This window comes from Gavia stellata, chromosome Z (genome assembly GCF_030936135.1).
Source record: "Gavia stellata isolate bGavSte3 chromosome Z, bGavSte3.hap2, whole genome shotgun sequence".
Classification (NCBI taxonomy): domain Eukaryota; kingdom Metazoa; phylum Chordata; class Aves; order Gaviiformes; family Gaviidae; genus Gavia; species Gavia stellata.
Window position 1 is genome coordinate 85,618,567 of NC_082637.1, and position 24,084 is coordinate 85,642,650.

Genomic DNA, 24,084 nt, shown 5'->3' on the forward strand with positions numbered 1-24,084 from the left:
CATGGACCCAGACACCTTCTCCTTTGGGCTGCTGTTCCTCTTGCACAGGCCTGTGGCTCAGCACCAACCCCCTGTCCTTCTGCTCCGAGCTCGGGGCCAGCTGGGTCTCTTCCCAGTACCTCTCTGCTCATCCCGCCCTTCGCAAACTGCCTCTTTGGCCTCTGCTCCATTGCCAGCCAAGTTGTCGTGGTTTTCCTTTTCCTCTTTGCCGAGCTCCAAGGGCACAGTTAAGCAAGGCTCTGCTGCATGTGGTGAAGACGGCCACGTCACCAGAGCACTCCAGAGGTGTTTCTGAACTCAGGCAGAGCCTCCACACGATGAGGCATTTGTAACCTTAACATCGTCATTTTCTGACTTTTGATGACTTAACGGTGCCACGGAAACTTCCCCATGAATAAACACAAACCAAAAATGTTCGATGTGACAAACTTAGTAATGAAAAGACTATTCTAAAATAAGTCAGCAGAGTAACATTTGGTATACACTGCACTCTGACATGGTATTTTTATGCGTTTGGAGGTTCTCAAAGTTGCATGGGATTTATTAGGGAAGTGATGGACTAGCTGGCACAGTTAAACTGTTGTTACTGTAAGCTCTTAAAGAAATGCTCCACTGGATTTCAGTGCAATGGATTATGACATTTCCTTAGCTGCCATTTCTGGACTTCTACCAGACGTCACTGCCCTCCATAGCAGAGGTGACAGAGAAGCATTTGTCCCAGGTACTCCAGATCAGACCCTGATATTTTAACACTAAGCCACCTTTGCAAGTCTAGAAATAAGGCACACATTCACGGCACAGCTTTTAAATATGTAATGATGACTGTTGAACCTTGACACTATTCTACAACAGGCAAGATTTAAATATGCCACCAAACAACTCTCCTCCTCCAATATCAGACAACAAATGAAAAGACAAAAACTGGGAATCTCGACCCTACAATACACCAAGGGAACTACCAAAAAGCACCAGGATAGGTGTGAGCCCCACAAAAGATACAGAATTGAACATGTGTGTCAATGGTGAAGCCAAGCAGACAGCTGCAAGTTCAGAGCTTCTATCTTACCAAGCTGTTGACGCCAATCTATTACAATTACTCTCGGTTGGTGCATATCAAGGAAAGCCAACAGAAATTGCAACACCCCCACTACACAAAACAGGAAGAAGCTCACCAGTCTGCAGCACAAAACATGTATGGTTTTGGAATGCAAAAAAATCTCCCAAACAATGAAATGCAGAGAAAAAGCAAAGCCAAACATTGAGACAATATCACTAAATACATGCTGGTTGTTTCTTTTTGTTTTCTTCTGTGGCACTCCCACAGTCTGAGCAACTTACAAGACCTCTCCAGTCCACTGGCCTGTGCTTACAAAGCACTGCACTATTGTTAACTAGCCTGTAACAAGTGCTGCCACATGTGTAAGAATAATGTTTTTCAAGTATGCTGCAAAAGCTAGAAATAAGGCCTCAATCCAGAAGGGACAAAGGGCATCTTGCTGGATGAGTTACAAACAGAAAGTGACACCTACCAAGAAATAATTACCAGCAATCTACGGAGGAACCATTAAAGCCAGCCATTCAACAGCCACAGCAGAGTATTAGAAAACCTGCACAGTCAGAATAAGGGAATGATTCTCAGGGAAAAAGTATTTTGATGACTACTACGGGACCTTTTAAGTTCTCTATCACTTGCACTATTTGCAGAAAGTAAAAAAAGTCCCTGCAACAGTTTACATAAGAAATTAAAAGCGAAGCCAGAAACTACTGGACAATACCTGTACTGTTCCTAGAAAATATTTGTTAAGAGCAGTTCATAGGCTTAGTTCCAAACATGGAATCTTTTCCCCTAAACATTCACCTCCCAAACAAATCTGGTTAAAAGTTGGGTTGTTTTTTGCATTTCTTTTTTTAATGGTAGGGGTTTTTAAAATACATTTTAAATTTTACGTAGTTTTTTTTTTTGCTACTGGATTCTAAAACATTTTACTTGACTTGCAAGAAGTTTGCTGTATTTATTCCTAAGCAAGATTTTCCTTTGCATGGTAGAATCCTTCAACTCTTATTTTTCCCCTTTCCCAACTATTATACTGAAATTCATATAAAAGAAATAAAGTATATCCATACTATATATGGAAGAATTTTCCCCATAAACACCAATCTTCATCCTGCAAATATTTCATGCTGTTTACTTTCTGAGCAACAACCTGCTTATAAAATCCACCTCTGATATAGCACAGAGGAAGTTTTACTCAAACTTCACAACTGAGGCATTAACTGAACATTAAGACGACTGCAAATTCCTGGAAAGTATCAATTACTCCTTCACTCCCACAGATTTCCTATTAATTTTATCCCTACCATTTTCCCCACTATATTTTCATAATTAATTTCAAAAAAAATCAAAATATCTCAACAGGAAGAATGTCCTTTCCTAGCAAAGGCTGTTTGAAAGACGTCTTTTCAAGTGAGTGATCCAGCACGGAAATCCTAGCTGATGGCCATACACCCCACCGGGGTTCTACATGAGGTGTCTGCTCATAGTACTTGATCAGTTATATGGAACTGCTGCTAGTCACTTTGGTATTGATGGTTTGATGGAGACCAACATGGTATTTTACAGATAAGAATGTTACAATACACACTCAAAAAATAATAGGAAAAATCTATTAACTTTGATGACCTCAACTTCTGTCTCAAATAAATTCCAAGCTCTGATTGTTTGTGCAGAGCAAACCTGTTCGTAAGCCCAGGATTACTGATAGTTAAAAAGCAGCTGTTTCTCTGACAATAAAGATGAACACAGGATTAACCGAGATTTAAAGTTACATTTTTTGATCTATAAGGAGAGCGAAATTTAAAAAGAAGAAACTACAACTGATATGCAGGAAATCTGGAAGATCAACCCACAAGACCTCTTCTGGAAGGCAGCTGGTAAACTAGAAATAAATCCAGCCTCTGCAACTGCTTTAAAAGTTCATTCCCTGTGATGCTTTTCTTCTAACTAGATACTGCAGAAAGAGCATCTACTCATCATAAACAGTTGTCATTGCCTCCACAGCTATCAGAGCTGTAGATACTGAAGAGAGAGCTGCTGGCTGACATCTGGATGATTTAAGCAGATTTTTGATACAGTTTATCATCATGCATAGCGGCCTGCCCTTTGCTATCACACCGGGGTATTACAGACTTAATAATTTGCATCTTTGAGGATGCAAATGCTTGCTCATTTAACGTTACCATTCATCTAGAACAGTGGAAGTACAAGCCTATAAATGAAAGAAAACTATTTTCCCTGAAGGATTTTACATTATAGATAGTCCAGTTCAGATTAAACTACAAAAATAAGACTTTCAAGTAGCAATAGTAAAGAACATTTTATTAAAATGGAAGTTTGTCAAACCTTATGTATCAAAACTAAGGCCACAGCTAATGCTAACACAAAGTCAACCTCAAAAGGTTCTTATAATATGATACAATTTAGAAATCTTATACAAAGCTATTTTACAAATGAGTACTCGAACATTCTGAAATGCAGCATTACTTACTGTTCTAAAACGATATATCAATTATTCTAGTGATAATAATTAATGATACAAAGTACTGAACTATCAGTGCATATAACCTGTCTTTATCTTGGTCCTGTGAGGAAAGTAATTTTCTGCATCACTCCAGCTACAGAAATGAATGGAAGTACAAAACATTGTAATGGAAGCTGCCAATGATTCCTCTTTTGTGCTCAGTTCATTTCTTTTCGTCCAATGCTAAATATCTCCAGTCATAATAGCAATGAACTCTTCTTGATTGACTGTAGAAAAAGAGAAAACCATTAGACAAACAGCAAACATCCATAAACCACAAGAGAAAATAATGCATATCTGTAGTATACGTTTTACTTAAAGGTTTGCCAGTTAGTATTCGTTGTGTCTGATCCATTACTAATCAGGGTTTAGAAGTCTGAGTGTTTTTGCTTCTAGAACAACAGAGATTTTGCACTTTTTTTTTTTCCATGTAAAAGGAAAACTCAGAATGCAAGCTTAATTATGTGGAATACTTAAACCAGAATCTAGCTCACATATAACAAGCTATTATTTCTAATTATGAAAGTAAAAATACTCTAAAAGTAAAACAAGATAAAAAAAAACACTGAGAAAAATATGTAAAAAGATGGCTATGCAAAAACATACTTCCATTAGTATGATTTTTTTAAGATTTTTATAAATGTTAAAAGCAGTAGATAGATTTTATTTAATAAGTGTTTTTCAAGCAACAATACTGCAGCTCCAGTTATGATAAAATTTGGTTTTACTCTTAAAATCACAATTCAGACATTTATGTCCAAACTGCCCCCCACCCCAAACCATGTTATTCCTCTCTCTCTCTCAAACCTCTAACACTTGCCAAATACAAAATGAATTTTAGGATCGTTTACTAATGATTCCATAAATCAGCTAGAATTAAAATGGACTTTTGACAAGCTTTTCCCCATCTGAACTTTCTTCATTCTTCAGTTATAATTACAGATATTTTACACAAACATACTTGAAGAAATTAAGTCATAATAATAAATTAATTAGGAGTCACTAATTATTTTGCTGCACTTATACCTGAGCTATTGACCTTACTCATATGTTAAAACAGAGCTGCTGTAGAAGAGTTATCCAATGAACATGTTCACTCTGCAAATAATTACTGTAGTGGGGAATGATTAGAACAAGTCAGTGGTATGGAAAAGACCAGACATGTACAAAGAGTTCTCCCTGACAATTATTTGTCCCAGCCAATGTGCCCAAGCTACTCCTAAACAAAGCACTGCAAAGTAAGAGCTACATTTACAGCTATTAGAAAATTAAAGAAATTCAACTATGTTGAAGAATAAAAAATGAAACCTAAATCTTCCCTGTTGTGACACATGTCAAAAAACATGAAACAAGCAGATTTAGTCTAGCTTGGGATACTATACTCTGAAATATCAGTCCATTTTACAGCTACACATAAGCACTGTGTTGTCTGTATGACTTTAAAAAGCATTTCCACAGCTTTATCACCGTAACCGCACATCAACAGCACAAATACAAACATCCTGCCCAAATTATTCTCTGGTTTAAAACATCTTTGTTAAACAATGCTGCAAAGTGGAAATACAGTATTATAATGGCAAACAAATTTTGTAACATTCAAACAAACTGCAAAGAGAAGCACAAGTTACAATTCCCAGTAACCCAGTTAATCCTCCTCAGACTTAGGATCTGTTCACAAATTAAGCACAATGAAATCAGAAACAATCACAGTCTTTCCTAGCATCAGATGTCCCTCAACTCCATGACATAAATTATTATAAAGAACAAACTAGTATCACAGCTAATATGAAGAAAATGTTGACTTAGACTGGAGAGTTAAAGGAGCACATGATTTCAGTGGAGGCTTTTTTCCCTAATTCTGTACCAAAATCTGGGACCTAAGACTGGATCATATTTCCTACAGATGCATCCACACAAGATGACAAAAACCTGCATGAACTAACAGCATGGAGTTTCTAAAAATAGTCATACTCCAAAACAGAAGTCATTCCTAAGACCAGGAATATGAAAATAAGTTTATTTACATTTTTAAGGCAGACAGAAACATGTGAAAAGTACTTTCTTCTACAGAAACTTATGTACAGTGTACCAGTACAGCCCAGTGGTTTTCTTGGAAACACAAGGGTTCAGGTAGCCTGGCTATCACACAACAGATCTTATTTCACTATGAGCAAAACAATCTCTCAAATGTAAGAAGGGTGTTAAAAACACAAGCGGTATTATTACTGTATTTTAAGTATCAATTAAAACTAACAGTTTCAGGGGGTTTTTTTTGGCAGGAAAAGGAGAATTAGATGATGGCAAGATTTTGCTACATGACCCAGATGTTTGAAGCTAAATGGAATGGTGATTCACAGGATTATTTACTTTCTCAGAATGAATCTTGAAAACCTAGAAACAGCATCAGTTTTCTTTCAAGAACAGAAAACACACAGAACCTTAAGGATAAACAGCACCATATACAAACATTACGCTGTCAATCTTCCATATTCAATCTCATGCTTGACTGCTCTAACAAAGAGAATGAATAGATGAATAAGAGGAAACTAAGCCACCCACTCTTAACTGATCAATTTGAATTCAAAAAATGTAGCACTGACACAAAATAATTATGACTCAGTAAACCTTCCCGAAAGGAGCTAATGGTCTACATTCAATTTGTAGTGACCAAATAGCCACATGACAGAAAAACATCTTTGGTCCATGATTCTGACATCTCAGTTGGCAGCTCCAGGAGAGCGACACAGAACAAAATGTGCTTGCAGGTGACTCCTACTCTCGCCCACCTCTACAGCTACACCTTCCAAAAAAAAAAAAAAAACCAAAAAAACCCAGCCCCCAAAGTAAAACTATCAATGCAATGTCCCTGCAACTCTTCCTTTTAAAATCAAAACAAGCTCAAAATTAAAGTATCTACCTAGACTAGCAATTGGTCTAATGGATTGAGAAAACAAGCATCATTCCTTGTTTGCTATACAGCTACTGGAAAGGAAGTAAATAGGTATCTTATTGTCTACCAGAAATCACAGCTGCAATCCTGTGTGTCACTGCACACAGGTAAATGCCTGAAGACAGGGTCTGCAGCTTTCACTATACTGACCTGCTTCAAATATCCTGTAGGAAACACTGAGAAAAAACACAAAATCCATTTTCTCAGGATGCAACTCCAAGAAAATCTGATCAAGCAGTGAGACAATTCAGGGATCTAAGCAGCAAGAAAAATAACACTTAAAAATCTAAATGAATAGTTTTCCTTGGATTAGCTCCCTTAAGCATCTCACACGTGGGATCAGATACTGCCAGTGCAAAAATGGGTGGGAAGACACAGCTGGGAGTGTGGAGGAGCATCAGAATTATGCAGTACGGATTTATTAAGGAACCATGGACTCAGACAACAGAAAGACATCAGAAAACAATAGCTCCAAAAGAAAAGAAAACACAGTTTTCTCAACACTTATTTCAGTAATAACGGTGTCAACATTAACACTCTTCTGGCAGTTGAATCGCTGACCTGTCACTATGTTCATCTCTAGGCTCCCTATATACACCACTACAATGGAACAAAAGGTTCGCATTTCCACACCACTGACCATGTTTAAAATGTCTTGCTCTTCCTCTTGAAAGAAAAGGGGTTGCTTCAGTACTTGAGTAATTGTATTCCCAAGCGTGGAATAACATCTATCTCAAACAGCAGAGGGGAGGAGTGTCTGGCACAAGGCTGACAACACCACAATTTTTTTTCACTAGTAGTGAGAGTTTTGAGTCCAACAGATGCAGTGGCTCACAAGTAGAAATGCTATTGTAACTGGAAAAGTTGATGAACTGCTAGTGAAATCTCAGACATGAGTCACCATCTCAAAAAAAACCCCTCAGAAGTAGGTTTCGATGACTGTGAAAAATGCAGTGTTTATGCATATGGTCTCAAGTAAGTGGTCCCTGAAATTCAGATATTAAGGTTTCTGGTGTAAACATAAGGGTGTTTTCAAGTTAATGAAAACAACCTAAGTGTCAGTGCTCACAAAGATTTAATAAGCATAGTATCAAACTGGATTTGTTGATGCATCCTTTATCTTGCTAATAAATCCCTTTTGCAGCCCACTCTGTATGAACCTTGTCAATTGCCCAGAGCCATTTTTCACGCTATGTTCTTCAGCACTCTGAAGTTCAGAAGTACATTAAAGTCCCATCCAAGCCGATCCTGCATAGACTTAGTAGGGTAAGGGTACATCCAGCATGACTTACTAGCTGAACACTCCATATCTGACTAACATGCTGAAATCACAACAGTGACACATCACCACTTAAGAAATATTGACTAGGTGATCAAAAGAGTTTCTCTCAGCACTTTAATCCTTCTACTGATGTATAAGGAAGTACAAATGTAATATAGGTACATGGAATCTCCCATGTACCGGTTCAATTACTTTCACCTTCAATTACACTGTCACCAATCTTTTAACATGCATTGGTTGAACAGGAGTTAGTAGTGAATCAACTTGAGAAATCAACTGGATTTTTAGACTCCAAGATGTGTTTCCAGGACTAGCAGCTGTCAAAACCAACAATTTCCATTATTTGTAAGCTAAATTAAGTTTGAGCTGAAAGTTATTTCAGAGGAAACCAAAGAGGACATTTTCACAACAAAACCACATTTAAAAACGGGAGAAAATTAAGAACAGACTATATGGGTGTTTGCTTGCTAACACGTACTTTCTCCGTCTCCATCCTTATCAAATTCTTCAATCATAGCCCGTAGTTCTTCATCAGACATATTTTCACCTAGTTCTCTAGCAACCCGGCGCAGGTTTCTCAGACTTATTTTACCAGAGTCATCATCATCAAACAATTTGAATGCCTTGAGTATTTCTTCTTGTGGGTCTCTGTCCAATATCCAGTCTGTCACTGTAAGAAGGACACTTAAGTTAGACTAAAAAATTCTGAAGGGTGAACTCAGAATGACCTTAGCAGACTGAGGCAATATGAAGAATACACACTTCTGATTTCACCTGTTCTTTCATTTTTATATATTTCAATTCAATGTGCGTATTTGTTTGGCTGTTATCTGACCTCTCTTTCTCATGTCTCTTTTCCCAAGCTGAGTTTCTCTTTGGGACATACCTGTTGCAGTAGAAAGCTACATGCTTTCAACACACTTTTCAACAGGAATGAAAAATATACACTTGCCTACTCTGTTCCAAACTTACCTTTAGAAAAAACATCAGCTCTGACAAATGCAGACGTGAATTTTTTTATGTTTTATGTTTTGATCAGGATAGAATTTTGACTGGGAGAGAACATTGAAACACTAAGTAATGAAAAGCATTCACATGGAACCTTTCTTCTAGATACAAAACCACACTAACAAAAAAACAAAAATCCCTAAGCCCAGGGGTTATGAAAGGGACACTGCTATGAACTGCAAGATGTTAATTCTGAAAGGATTCATCAGTCTTCAGTATTTTTTTTATCACAACCATTTGTCAATTTCTGTAACAGAAAAGACAAACTTGCCGCATAAAACATTTTTCTAGTAATTATTTCAGATATTTCTGGAACCCACTGTACATATCTTCACATCTTTGTACCTGCTAGTATTGTATTACAGGGCTTGCTATTTATGACTTCATCAAGCCATTAAAAACACATCAACCCTGTGTGTGCACAGAGAACCACATAGTATCTGCTACTGTCTGCAGATGGGAACGCCTGCTCTGGCTTAGCCAACTTGACAGGAAAAAATTAGATTCAAGCTCATATAAGCTCACTACAGCAACAAAGTTTATGTGTCTACACAAATCCCTCAGAGTTATACTAAATTTAAGTATTTTCATTTCAAACAACTATGCTGCATGATAGTATTACATCATTTGAAAAATTCTACCTTTTGTGGCAAAAAGACAACTGCAACGTTAGCTGAAGAACATTAAAACACTAGGTCTCTAAATACTATAGGTAACATGATTGTACAAAACAAGACAACATACAATTGCATCTTTATACATTTCAGATGGGCCTTTCCTACATTTAAAACCATAAATAACATTAAATTATGAAAAATTGATGGTTCAAGAATTGCTTAGCTATATTCAGCAGCTCTTCACAATTCAAGCTTCTATAACCTATTTTCCCTCACTCCTTGATCTTTCTGCTGCAAGTGGTATCATGTTTAATTCTGTGTCAAGGTCATATTGCATCATAGCAGCACTCAAATCCGATTCAAGTTTTGGGACAGGTTTGATCACCTTACAAGTATATACTGTGCTTTCTACAACAATTTTCCTAGCCTCTCACAGCACTTACTGACTGCCCATACAGATAGCCAGGACAGAACCTGGAAACAATGAACAACAGGACTGAACATCAGGCATTAAAAGGAATTACACAGTAATTACAGTATATTCAGTCATGTAATACTACAGCATAATGATGTAATTGTAACATTATTATTATTACAATTAAATCAATACTCTCACTTTCTTTGTTTTTGTTTTTTTTAAATTAAATCAAGACTCATCACATATATTTCCCCATAGGCTTTGTTTTTGGTTCTTTTTCTGACTTCTACTTGCTCTAACCTGGAATACAACTACAAAAATATTTTCTGTTATTAAAAACACATTTTGTCCAATACTAACCTGTTAAATCATTAAAATCTTACACATTTCAATCAATAACTGTTTTGCCACATTAAGTAGATTGTTATTTGTAGCCAAGATCAAATACTCATGTACTACACTGTGGGGGTTTTTTTGAAAATTTACAGAAATTTAATACCTTGAAGACATGGACTGGAATCATGAAATAGAGATATAAAGCCATACCTGGAAAAATCCCACACAGCTCATTTTTTTGATAAACACAAATTGTATGCAAAAGTATAAACTACATGTAACAACCAGAAAATCTTCAAAGAAATTTAAACTCTAATCTTTAAAAATTCTGCAGATTGCTACATACTCAAAGTATGTCAAAATGCACAATACACAATCTTCAGATGAAAGAAACAGCCTAATGAAATTCCACTGTTTTTATCAACAGTTGAAAATCCTTGAAGCGCAATATTTAACATCTGCTTCAATTCCTCTTATCTTTGTTATATATGAAGTCTGTGTTCAGTTTACAGTTTGTCCGTGTATACACTCCTTCCCATGAAATTCAATGCCAAATACTTTTTCCATAGCAGGAAGGAAAATCTTACAAAAATCCATGAACAACACAATAATATCTACATTTTAAGTTAGCACTTATTCCTTTGTATAAGTTTGAAAAAGATTAGGACTGTGTATACTCTATTTCCTTTTATACTGTGGCTATCATTTATCTCCACATATCAAACCGAGTATTCAGAATACAAAGATTTATTTTCCTCCACTATTAACTTTTATTAAAAAAAAATGAAATTAAGTCTCCCACTTCTATTTCTTAATAGTACTAGATAACTGAAAAAGTACACAAAGTACCGCTTCCAAATTGTAGTCACTACTATAGGCTAAATTTCTCTAAAGGTACACAATCAAACACATACCAACTTCATTAAAATCTTCAAAGGTGATCTTGCCTGTCGCTTCTCGATCATAATCTTTAAGTATTTTCAGTACATCAGCTTTTTTCACATCAAAACCCAAGGCTCTCATTGCCACCTTTTGGAATAAAATGGAAGTGCAACCACATATGAAGATTAAAATACGGATTTAACAGATTGCTTTTTATTTTCAGTAATCACCTTCTTACCCAAGAGAGAAGGTGCGTATCAGTGCTTTAGCAATAACAATAAATAAAATTAATAAAAGTAAAAAAGTTTTGGATATAAAAAACCCAGAACTACTATTAGCAAATGGAACATCAAGTTACAGTGAAAAAACTAGCCTTTGCATTTTCAGGGATTTGACAGACCGAACCAAATGCTTCTTAGGACAAGCAGATTTATTCTTCTCACTTCCAAAAACATTTCAAGTACTGACCCTTTTTCAAAGACAACACTTAAAATAATTCTTCAAATGATTCTTTTTCAGCATTCATACTAAGTGGGTATATGTTCACGGGTTTACAAATCCTCTTAGAAAAGACTGTACTGCTTTTCCAGTTAACAACATACACCAACCTACTTCTTATTTTCCTGTTAGGTTAGGAGTACACATTTAGTTTCCCATTTCAACTGAGATGGCAGTTTCTCAGCACACACTACCTTGACCCCTCCAAACTGAGGAACAAACACTAAACCAGAAGTGGAAAGCCACAATCCTATTGGATGTAGCCATTCAAAAATCTATGGTATACGCTGATTTTGTAGAGAAGGAGATAGTTGTATTCTTTACATATTTCTGTTCTTCCATAGTATTATCTTCAGGGCCACAAAATTTAATTAGACAGCTAAGAAACAGCTTTGCAAGTAATCATGACAGCTGGAAAGTCAAAGCATACCATAACTGGAAAAAACATATTAAGCATCCCGAAATGGTCCCCAGTACTACCCCACTCACTGTGGCTTCCAGCAAAGATAAAATATCTGGACTCTGAAATAAAGAGAAGGAAATTGCTATACCTAAGACATTCCTGTAACAGCAATTCAAGTAAAAATGAGACTCTTTTTCTCCCCTCTTTGAGTTACTTCGTAGAGCCAGAATGTGGAGCCAGCAGGTTGGATTAGGTATTCCTTCCCAAAAGAATCTCCCCCAATATGTGACAGAATCACTGGCCTCTCCAAAGCCCCTTTTTGTTCTTGATGCAGTATAATTAGAATAAAAATTCACTGAAGATTTAAAGACACTTTAATAAACTTCATATACTACTTCTAGAGACTTCCAGCTGGGAGGACTCACTGGGAAAGGCTGCCGTGCTCACCTCCACTTGCCAATAGCTATCAACAGGAGAAGCCTTCATTGGGAAGGGCAACTACTAAGCCTCCCACAGGCACAGCAAATAGCATACCTCATTCCTACAATCCATAGACTGCCTGTTGAAAAATGCAAGTGGGTAAGCTCTGGCTTGCAGTCAACAGTTTTACAAATTTGATTTCCATCCTTTACCTATGCATCTGAAACCTGTGGATTTTCACAGCAACAAGCTTTAGATTACATAGTGCCTTTACAAAGAATGAAACAGCTTTTCAAGAGTTTTTCCCACTTAGTTATCTGTCCGAGCCAAACCCTGGGGCGCATTCAGACCAGTGTTATACAGGACGCTACAGCAATTCCATTACTGTGTCAAGTACATAGCGTAGGAAGAAAAGCTCATTCTTACACCAATGAAGTATTTCCTTCCCACCCTGAATATCCTCACTCCTTTAGCCCAGCAAGAGATCTTGAACACGGAGCATTCTTTAAACATACAGCCATCATCGTAAAAACTCACTAAGAAACAGATATCTATTATCTGCCATAAATTTGTTTAAATGAAAAAAACTTTTACCTTTAATTCATGATAATTTATTGCTCTATCTTTGTCTGTATCAAACAACTCAAAGGCATCTTTAATTTCTTGCTTCTGTTCCTCAGTCAGTTCTCTTCTTTTCTTCTTTTTAGTTTTGTCTACTGAAAGCTCATTCCTATATAAGAAGAAAGAAATTAAGTGTAATTGATTTCTACTGGGAAGATACCACTGTAGGTAACATTTTCCACGAGTAAGAAACTCACCATAACCGCACAGGTCACTACGTTCTCTATTCAATCTTTTCCCAGCTTGTCCTCCCAGCTTAAAGTAACACTTGAAATAGATAATTCCTTTGTGAAAGCTGTGATACCTCCACTCCCCCACACGAAATAAAATCAGCACAGGCATTTTCGTTAATAAATAACAACAGCAGAAAAAGAGGGTAGAAAAACCACCAGTTATAAAGAATACTTGAGATTATAAACTAGATTAGCAGTTGAAATGATGCAACTCCTGAAAACACTTTTATTTCTAAACTGTAGCTTAGAAGAAAAAATTCTGAGAGAGACAGGCTGCTGCAGGCTTAACTAGGCCAGACAACTGGGTTGTCTGGCTACTGAAGTGGGCATTAGGTGCCACAAATCGGCTTTGTTGCCAGTAACAGTTCTTAGATAAATGGCATTTATGGATTTTTTAAAATCTTTTAAATCTCACACACACTGCTCTAAAGACTTTTTGCTCTGGTTTTGGTATATACAAAAGAGACAAGCCCCCCAAATCAGCAAATTTTGCTCAAAGATGGCCCTCTTTTCCTTGGCTAGTCTAGAAATAAGATTAAATTTTCAGATAACAGACAGAAAAGACATGATTCATATATTGGGAACAACAGCTGGAAAGACTGAAAAGGATGGCACTGATAAAAGATACTTTGGACCAAACTAGTAAAGTGTAAATTTTGCTGTAACTGTGCTTTATTCACATCAGTGAGATTGACCGCTGTATCCACAGTAATTGCTTGGAAGATGTGCATTTCAAAGCAAGAACTCTGAAAAAAACCCACCAAACAAACAGTACATTTTTGAGATAACAAGTGATATCAACTAAGGCTGTTACACTCTTGGAAGAAGCAGGCATGCATGAAGCTCAGCTGCACGCTGTGATGAGCATGGCTAATTGCAGTGATAAATCCCCTTCATTTTGTGATCATGAATGGATCTGTGTCCAATTGTGGACATCACAGTACACGAGATATGTAGAGAAAACGGATAAGGTCTAAGGCAGACTACCATGCCCGGTGGGTGCAGCACATGGTGTATGAGAAGCTGAGGGAGCTGGGTTTGTTCAGAGCAGGGTGAGTGGGGCAGGGGGACGAAGTGGGTAAGGGCTAAGGAGCGGGGATCTAAGTGCTGTCCTTCAGTATCTAAAGGGTTATTACACAGAAGACAGCGACAGGTTCCCCTCCGAGGAACACAGTGAAAGGACAAGAGACAACTACAAAATGCAAGAGGAGAAACTGCAGCAGGATCTAAGGGGAAACATTTTCCTAGTGCGAGTGTTTACATGCTGGAACAGTTGCACTGGGAGGCTGCGGATTCTCCATGGTCAGAAATTTTTGGAACCCAACTGGAAAAGGCGCTCAGCAACCTCATTCAGTTTTGAGTGGGACCTGCTCTGAGCAGAAAGCTGGACTAGATGACTTCCACAAGTTCTTTCTAACCTAAATTGTTTTATAACTTAGTTTATGCTCTCAGGAAAAGGGTTTTTACACTCATTTATTTGCACCAGAGACAAAAGGTGTGCTGTGTCACCTACTGTACAGTGCATAAAAATTACTGATGAGTGAACAGAAAACTGTTTTTCAAGGATATTTATTTTCCAAATTTCCTGTAATAAGCTGCTGCTTCTTCTCCTTTGTTAAGGATTTGCAAGTTTTAATCAAAACCAAAGACTGAACACACAGCTGGGATTTAGCTTTCAACAACCACTGAAACTACACCAGTAAAAATTCCAAATATAGGCAAGAAAAGTGCAAGCTGCACAAGCTGGACCTGCCTCAGACCACAATATCCTCAGTGAGAAGTCCTTAGCAGACCAACTGGGACAGCATGATTTCACACAGGCTTTGGATTACTATAGCTTCTGGAAGGACTAAAATAGCTCTGAGCTGGCTACATAATTAGGACTGGGAGAGTAGCTCAGATGCAGAGAGCTCACATTTTGTGAGCAACAATGATGAAATCCATTTAGAAGTCTGAAACTTCTAAACTCTTCTGTGGAGAGTGGAACTCTTCTGGAAAAAGGACTGAGCTACTCAAGTGTTTATTTAATGCTTAGCAAAAAATAATTTTTTCAAAAGATGGAGCAGTACTTAAATGCAAGTATTTTGGTGCCACTTCTACAACCAATTTACTGTATGAAGCATGAGGTTCTCAAGACTTGAAAATTAAGGATCACATATGCCATATAAGCATATTAATTATGCTCGAAGACAAGGATTTGCCAGGTATAGCATTTATAAGCCGGGCCCCTTTATACCACAGCTACTGAATCAAAATTAAAAAAAAAAAAAAAAAAAAAAAAAGAAACCCAACAGCCTAACTTAACGCCTATTAAAAAGCGTTTTGAAGGTGTATTACTTCAGACAACCCAGCAGCGAACCTCCCAAAGGCAGACGCGACGGGCCCTACCCTCCCTCGGCGAACAGACGGCTGTCGGGCCCGATCCTCCCCGGCCGCCCACCACCCGCTCCGAAGGGATCAGACAGAAGCGGCTGGAGGCTGCGGCTGACCTTCACCGGCGCCCGCCAGCGCCCAGGCCCCGCCGCTGCCCCCCTCACCCTTTCCGCCAAGATCTCCCCCGGACGTTACGGCAGCCCCCCGAGGGGACAGCCAGGCCCTGAGGGCCCCGGAGGGCGGAGCCCGCGGCCGCCCCCCAGCAGGGGCGCCCCCCGCCCGCGCTCCGGGGCCCGAAGGGGGCGAGGGGCAAACCGCCCGGCTCATACCGACCTCAGGGCCAAGCTCATGCTGCCGCTGTCGCCGCCCCCGAGCCGGGCCGCAGCGGACCGGACTAGGCCGCACCGCACCGCGCTGCCTGCCCCTCCACACGGCCCCGCCGCGCTCCCTTCCCCTTGGAAACGCGGCACGACGCCGGCGCCCGCCAACCCGCGCGCTCCTCGGAACGTCACCGCCGTCTGATTGGGCACTGGGGGAGAACTTCCCGCCTTCCAGACCGCGCGCTCGCTTATTGGCTGGGAGGCTGCCACTCAAGGTGGAGGGGGTGGGGGTTTCAGCGTGAGGTGCTGTTACCCAGAATGCTGCGCGGCGCGGGCAGAGGTGAGGGGTGGCACTGGTGGGCTATGGCGGTGGCTGCTCCTGTCCCGTTCGCTCCCTGGCACGGCTGGCGGGCTCCCGGGGGCGCCTCGCAGCGAGTGTGTCGCCTCTGCTCGTCCCTCGCTAGCGTGGCCGTTCTAGGGCTGTGGCAGAAGAGCTGCCCGCGTCCCCAGGCCTTGCCCGCTACCTCCGCCGCTCGGTGGGACGGCGCCATCTTGAGTGTGGAAGTACGGCGGGATGTGGAGGAGCTTGTGTGAGGCGGTGCTCCCGCCGTCCGGAGTCGGGGAGCGGGCCCTGCGTGCGCGGCGCCTGGCTGTTGTTGGTGCCTTGGAGAAGTGGCCTCTTCTCTGTCAACTGAGAGCTGTTACTCGCTGTGCGCCTTCAAGATGGGGTCTGGGAGCTCTGCATCAGAGCTCAGAAACGTGAGGGGAGATATGATTCATATGCATGTTCTTGCAATGTGTATATACGCACGGACGTAGCGTTCAGAGCATCTGGAAACATTTTTATAAAGTCTTCATGACAGTGTGCTGACGTTGCCTTCCTAAAAATTTCGGGGGAAGCAATCCATATTACCTGGAGATTGAAGACTTAATATATAGTTACAGTTCTGAAACAACAAAGTCGGTACCAAGCCCACGATCGGGACGTTGTTCCGAGATTAATAACTCAATAACAACTAGTTTGTTATTAAGCAGGCATTCCTTAATACAGTGCTGGGCAGCACTGGGGGTTTGTCCACCATGAGTGCTCCAACAGCAAAGCACCTCAGTTCATATCCAGAAAAATCATACATATTCATCAGATTTCTACAAAGGGTGGTCTTATGTGGATGAGTTCCCGGAATTCATTTGCATAGTCCGAGCATGTGCGGTAAAATTAGGGTTAGGGTTTTTTCACCCTCCGGTTGGTCATTCATAGTCTTCCTCACACTGTCTGCTAGTTGAACTTCCGGGCTTCCTTTGTCCATACATAGTCATGGGATTGGCTTATCCATCCTTTGGCCTCGGCATGTTAACGAGCTACCTCAAGGCCCATTTGATCTTACCAGGAAGGGAGTTACACATCTTGAAACATCCTATTATCAATTCTGCTCAACGAATAACTAAAACTATGCAAGTAAAGCTTTTATGTATCACAGTAGTGTCTCAGCCAGGGACCATCAGTGATTTAACCCTTCATTCAGTTCTCATTGCCATTAACACTTCTGTGCATTGCAAACCAGTGAATGAGCCAACGTTACATACTGTGTGGGTGGGGGAAATACTCATCTTGCCGATAAGAAAACACCGACTTGGAAAAATTGCTGCCTTGGCGCTCTGGTCTCTGACACAAGAGACGTCCCTTGTGCCTTGCCATTCAGGATGCTCTGAGCAGACAGGGCTGGTTTATAACCAGTGCTGAAACAGCATAGTCCAGTGTTACCAGCTGAGCCATATGGATGTTCACATATTTCCTAATACTGTGCTAAGCGCTCTGGCTAGATTGACTGAAAAGACTCGGGCAGTGAAAAATGCCTTCAGGCATTTAAGTCCTGCTGCCTTTAGGACTGACAACATGTCTTGAAGGTGTTTTACATCTGCAGACACCTAGTTTTCCAGTAATAAACCAGTAGCAGGTTGACCGCGAGCACGTACTGTTGGATCTGAAGAGCTGGATGCCGTAGGTGTGATCAAGACAGATTTTTCCTGAATAAAGTCAAGCAGACATGAGGCTTGTTTGGCTGTCTGTTCGTATGATCTCTGGTCTACAGATCAAGTAGGCAGAGGCACTGTAAGAAGTTTGTAATTGACCTCTGTTAACAAATGGTAGCTTTGTGACTAAAAGCATAAATTACTGGCAGGTTTGACCCTCAACCTATGCTGTAGTGAGATTTTTGATTAGAGGTTTTTCCTTTCAGTCCTTGATCTTTGGATATGTCTGCAATTAGATGCATTCATCTGAGCAATTGTATGTTTGTGTTGAAATCTGGTTTCTTCCCCAGTTTGAAGCAGGGAGTTGGGTACAGGTCCTGCATATGGGTCTCAGAACTCTGTGCTGGTAGCTCTGCAGTCAGTCCGTGCGGGTCACATCGAGGCAGTAGGTACTGTATAGTAAACAAACAAGCAAATATACCTGCAAATTAATTTTTTTGTGCTTCATACAACATATTTACATGGCCGGAGAGAAAAGGAGAGCATTAACTGAGTGGTGAGAACTCTCACCTGGAGCGTGGAGGAGGTAGGGTCAGGATCACGAGTGCACTAGCAGCCCCGAATTGCCCCGTCTCAATGGGGACCCCCACCCGCAACCCCTCTGCATGTTGGTCCTGGAGCTCAGCCCACAGGCTCTTGATCCTTGCCTGCGCCACGTTGGAGATAGATCTGCCCTCGCTCTGTGTGCTGCTGTTGCTGGCTTTATTGACTGGAGTTTGTGGCCTGGCCTTGAACTTGAGTCATCACCTTTGCAGTCGTCTGGCAGTCACTGGGCTGCTGACAGGTCCAGTTACTGTCACCATCCTGGCACTCCATGGGGATGTCACTATCCCTGCCTGTGTTGTGGTTGCCCTTGGCTTACAGGTTGTCCTCCCTCCTGGAGCAACCCCATCCTTGCTACTCCCTGGCAGGTAGACTCAAATACCTCATACTGAATGACCCTCTGGGTATGCTTCCGGGAGCTGGTGATCCATGTTCAAGTCTCTATTTCTACACTTAGCAGATGAGTTAGAAAATTGCTTTCTTACCTCCAAGGCCAATGAGCTTGCCGTGACTTTAATGAGAAGAGATGCACGGCTGACTAAGCACTTTAACCTCTACCTAACACACATACAGCTCTCGTCTTGTGTGTTTCCTGCCGGTGGTAGGTGGTAGAGGTAGGACTCCTCCCTCTTCTGCTGGTCCACCACCGTGTTTCCAGAAGGGAGCACACAGCCAGGTCTGCTGTAACTGCTTCTTGTGCCTAACCTGGTTAGGTGACCAGTGTGAAGGTGGGCTTGAAAATATAAGGGTGATTAGGAGCTAGAAAATCCACAGAAATAAATACACCCCTATGTGCTGTGCCTCTGAATTTGATTATTCCCAACCAGTCTCATTTCAAAGTGTAGGAAGGGAGACTGTCGTACCATTTACAACCCTTGGTGTTTGTAGTGATGCTGTTATTCTTGCACTAAACTGTTAAGATCTTCAGGGCAGAAGATCTCCAAGCAGACAGATTCCTCGTGCAACTGGTGCTGTTCTTAATGGGATGCTACGGCAAAAGCTTTGCTCCGGAAACCAAAATGCCACTGTTTGTAAATGTAGTAAAGCTGGCAGCAGTGCTTGTATTGCACATGAAATGGAAATGCCAGGAATTCAAAACTGAAAAGACAGGCTCAAATTACAGTAGCTAAAAATAAATACTTCATTTTGGGTATGGTAGTTGTGACGTGCAAACCCTTACATTTTCAAAGTTGACAAAACCCCTTCTAAAATTACCTCATGAGTAGGGTGGATAAATTAGACTATCACTAGCATGTTCCTCACACCTATGTATTGCCAGCTTAATAAGGAAAATATTTATTTATTTTTGAGGTATACTTGAGGGCTTTATTGTTAGCTGTATCTTCAGCTTTTAATTAATTTTCAAACTCATCTGTTGGTATATGAAAGCCATTTGTGGGGCTGTTTGCCAGCCATATCTTCCCTTTGAGTGAGTATGTTTCCTTTTCTATTCCTAATTTTATTAGTATTTGAAACCACTGTTCCCTTGTCCCAAGCTGAATTTGAGGGCCCAGGAGATTACAAACCTCATCCCGGCTGTTCAAAATCGGATCAAGTATCAGAACCTTCTGATGTAAAGCAACAAGGTGCTTTGTCAATAAAATTAATCCAAAAATTTGTAAAGGAGTAGTTCTGCTTGGGCAGATTTATGCTATTTTGGATAGCACAGCAAAAACAAAGAGCAGGCTTATTACACTGTTGGTTTCTACTTTAATCTGTAATTATGCAAAGACGCCTATTATTTTTATTTTCATGGTAAATTTAGATGCCTTTGTTTGCGCAGAGGGATATAGTCCCTGGTGGCACCTTCTTCTGTGCTCCTCTTCTCAGTGCGACAAAGCCCAGTTGCTCTGCACCTGCAGCTCCTGCCTGTACCTGTGCCACTGAACCACGGAGTGGCAAGTCTACTACTGCTGCTCCCAGCCTGCACCAGCCAGGCTTACCGCACCTGCACACCACAGGCAGCTAGGAAGGTAATAATGACTTTTACTGTCTTTACATAGGAATATAGGAGAGGAGTAGAGAAGGAATATTCCGCTTGTTCGTATGCTGTAGAAGCTTTAACTTTGAGGTATGATTACACTACACAAAACAATGCGGTGTTAATGTATAAGCTAGTAGTAAAGTGATTTAACATCACACTAGAATTCTCTGGGCTAATGATGCGCCTCAGAGGACTAGATTGCTTTCTGACTAGCCTGGATATCCCTGTACTGCACCAGTGTGTGCAGTGTAAATGCAACATAACAAGTTTGTACCAGCAAAACCCCTATGTAATATTTAGCTTCAAATAGTGTTAAATTTAAAATAAAACCTAATGACTGTTTTCTGATTGCTTTTCAATTGTATCTGTTTCTGTGCTTCCTGATTCAATTTGGAAGCGAGGGGACTGAAGAATTAGTTTTGAATGAAATCTGGTTGAATTTTTAGACACAAGAGGTACTGCTTAATGATTTCAGTAATATGTGCATTAATGATAAATAATAACTTGAAACAGTGTTGGTTGAATTCTTAGACCTAGATTTTGAAAGTTAAATTTTCATAATTCCTCCTTTGCTGTATGTTTTTCCACCTGTATCTCCCTTCCTCTTTCCTAATGGATTTCCATTTTTAGATTGTTTCAGCCACAGATGTCTGCTCTTAAAAGGCAAGGTGTTACACTAGGCTTTAACAGCACTTGTTCTAAAGCTCATTCTGAGCTCTGCTATATAGCATCCTACAGTCTAGGATTTAACAGTAAGGATGGTTTTTTTCTCTGTTCCTGAGAATGTTCTTTTTATCAGAAACATCCCATGTTTCTTTCATAGTGACATGATGGCAAACAGAGATGTTCACTGATGTAAAAATAAAATGAGATGCTGTAGTACTGAAGTAATTAAAATTACTGTTTCATCTCCACGTGTACTAGGAAGACCATTATAAAGACCCCTTACTCATCTGAGGTAGCTACCTCACAACACAGCATCTGCTGTGAAATACAAGGTGTAGTTCAATATGACAAAAATAATGCAACACATTCATAGTTGCTGTAAATAAAAATTATATGTAACCAGTAAGAAACTGGAATCGGATTGCATGCACAGCAGTATGAAAAATAGAATTTTACATTTTAAAACTTAAAGTGCCAAATAATGAATGAAAACACTGATTGCCGTAAAGAAGTCCTTTCTGTATATATAGGCTGAATATGAGGTGAAGGCATAGCAAAGGAAAGGTATGAGGCAGCCTGGAGACTATTCTTATTTATGCAAAGATATCCTGTGTGACTAAAGCAGCCTCCTCAAACTCTGTGGCCTCCTTCTCCACCTGGCAAGCTGTAAGAAGGACAGCTGTGTATACGCTCCACACAGAGGCTGGAGGAGTTAGCATGACAGAAGACAGGATCAGAATTGAAAATCATATTCAGAAATTGACGAGATGGTCTGGACTCGGTGATACGAAATGGAATGAAGGCAAGTTGACAGTGCTTTATTTCATAGGAGAAAACTCCAGTGCAGAAATGCAAGATGGGAAGTAAGTGGATAGCAAATCCTATTACAGAACAGAACTCGGAGATTATGAGAGACCAGAAATACGAATCAGCAATATGATGTGTTAGGAAGGGTGCAAACACGTAAGGCAAGGATGAACCTGTTCTGTTCTGCTTGCTGCTGGCGAAGCTTGAGTGGTCTACAGTTTTGCAGAGCATAGTTTAAGACAGGAATAAAGAAACTGGAAAGATATGGAGGGGAAAAAAAAAGGAATTAAATCTTTCCTTATATGTCATGTTTTTAAGCTTATGGTAGCTGACTGGTAACAGTTTCTACTATGTAAAAAGATGTTACACTGACACTGCATCCAAAAGTAACAGCTTAGTTTGTAGAAAAGGGTAACTTGGACTGAATATGAAGAAAAGTCTAGGTTCATCAATAAGATGTTGTGGAATGACCTTTATGGCCAATGGTGAGCCATGGGGCTGCCTTTTCTCTGTTTGATTTCTTGTGCTCCAGTGCCTGTGCTCCAGAGATGGCAGATTTCAGATACTGTGAAGGAAAAGAGGCCATTTCGCAGGGTGAGGAAGAGGGGAAAAAAGGTGAGGGAACTTATGGGGAGGCATAGACAGAAGTCTGGGTATGTGTGAGGAAGCACCAGCAGAGGATGTGGGACGAAGGAAAAAGTTGGTAACTGGCCAGAAACATGAGGCAGTTGAGGGACCAGAAAGTGATGGAAAACAGGAAGAAGTAGGGGCAGGCAGACCTGGGAACCTCTAGTTTTAAGGGAACATTGTGCTCCTCTGTGTGAAGATGGTGCTCGGTGACCTCACGATGGTCGTTCTCAGCCCTCTATTTCTTACTTGTCTGCAAAGAACTGCAATAAAGCATTCAATTTCTTATCTACAAACCAAACGTGTCCCCTTACCTGCTCAATGCCAATGAAAAATACTCATTTTTGTTGCTAGGACAATCTACCATATCAAATCTGATGTCAAATATGATGATTTTTACAGTATATGTAACAAACTTCCTTCAACTTGTTGGCAAACCCATTTATTGAGAAAGGAGTAGTAACAGTGACGGATTCAGCTGACACCTTGGTTTCCTAGTGCTCCTGCTTCAAACGCTGGGACAGGACAGGAGGTGAAATGCTTATAATGGGGGCTCCGAAATCTTTGTCCTGTGCTGTGGTGACACAGTGCTGCTACCTCTTGACGTGCATCTGAACTTAATTCCAAGCCCAGATGACAGAGAAAGGCTTTGCCCATCCTTCCTTAAAGCCAGAATGGAAGTTGTGGGTCACCACGTTTTACAAACTCTGATCTGAGATTTCTAACTTCCACTAGAAGTTACCTTGCTCCTAGGAGTGGGTAATGGAGAATCATTGATACACCCTGTACAGCGCTTTGAAGTGGTGACACCCGATCAGCTGGGTTAGTTCTGATTGTTGGGTTGAATGATAAAAGACTCCTTTGCATCACCAAAAAGGACAGAGGAACAAGGCCGTCTGGGGGACCCGCAGTAACCTAATCTGAGAAGTGGAGCCTCCCAGCTGGCTGCTCCCAAGCTCATTTTTTTATTCTTTAGATAAAACAACATTGTAGTATTTTTTAATCATTTTCGTTTAATGGCCTTATTTCCCTCATAATTACTTACAATTCATTCATGTCCCTCATAAAAACATCTTATTTCTACCTATATTTGCTTTCAAATTCTGTCCTCAGCACCCCAGAAAATTCAAAATTTAACGAGGTAAACTAGCTTTGAAAATAAGATTGTGCTAATGTGCAAAGAGATTGACTTGAAGACTGCATCTTGACCCTGGAACTCCTGGGAAAAAACCAAATGCATCGTATTAACTGAACGACTACATATCCCTGAGTCCAGTTATCAGTTGTCTGGAAGGAAGCATATCTTTGTCTTTGAATGAAGAGGTGCATTTCACCTTCTTCATTTATTCTTGGCTTTGTACAGGCGCATTTATTTTCTGCTGGTTTTCATGGCAGCAGCTGCTTTTGTTATTCATGGACTAATTTCCACGAAACTTCTAGAGTTTATCAGTTAATAAGGAGTCTTATCTTTTATCAGAAACTAGACA

At 40.3% G+C, this 24,084-nt stretch overlaps 1 protein-coding gene across 1 annotated transcript; it reads right to left on the reverse strand.

Annotated features, from left to right (window-relative positions):
* Positions 1-3,373: 3,373 nt before the first annotated feature.
* Positions 3,374-16,013, reverse strand: CETN3 (centrin 3). Its single transcript, XM_059833856.1, has 5 exons — positions 15,953-16,013; positions 12,987-13,122; positions 11,104-11,218; positions 8,289-8,480; positions 3,374-3,805 (listed from the first exon to the last, which is right to left on the reverse strand). The coding sequence occupies exons 1-5, from the start codon at positions 15,967-15,969 to the stop codon at positions 3,762-3,764; spliced, it is 504 nt and encodes a 167-aa protein (XP_059689839.1). The 5' UTR covers positions 15,970-16,013; the 3' UTR covers positions 3,374-3,761.
* Between the last annotated feature and the right edge of the window lie 8,071 nt (positions 16,014-24,084).

Bases quoted from the DNA above. Each gene is read 5' to 3' on its own strand.
- CETN3 (XM_059833856.1), bottom strand. The intron at 8,481-11,103 runs GTATGTGTTTGA...TCCTTCTTACAG, and splicing joins TGAAGATTTTAATGAAGTTG to TGACAGACTGGATATTGGAC. The intron at 3,806-8,288 runs GTACGTGTTAGC...CTTTTTCTACAG, and splicing joins TAAGGATGGAGACGGAGAAA to TCAATCAAGAAGAGTTCATT.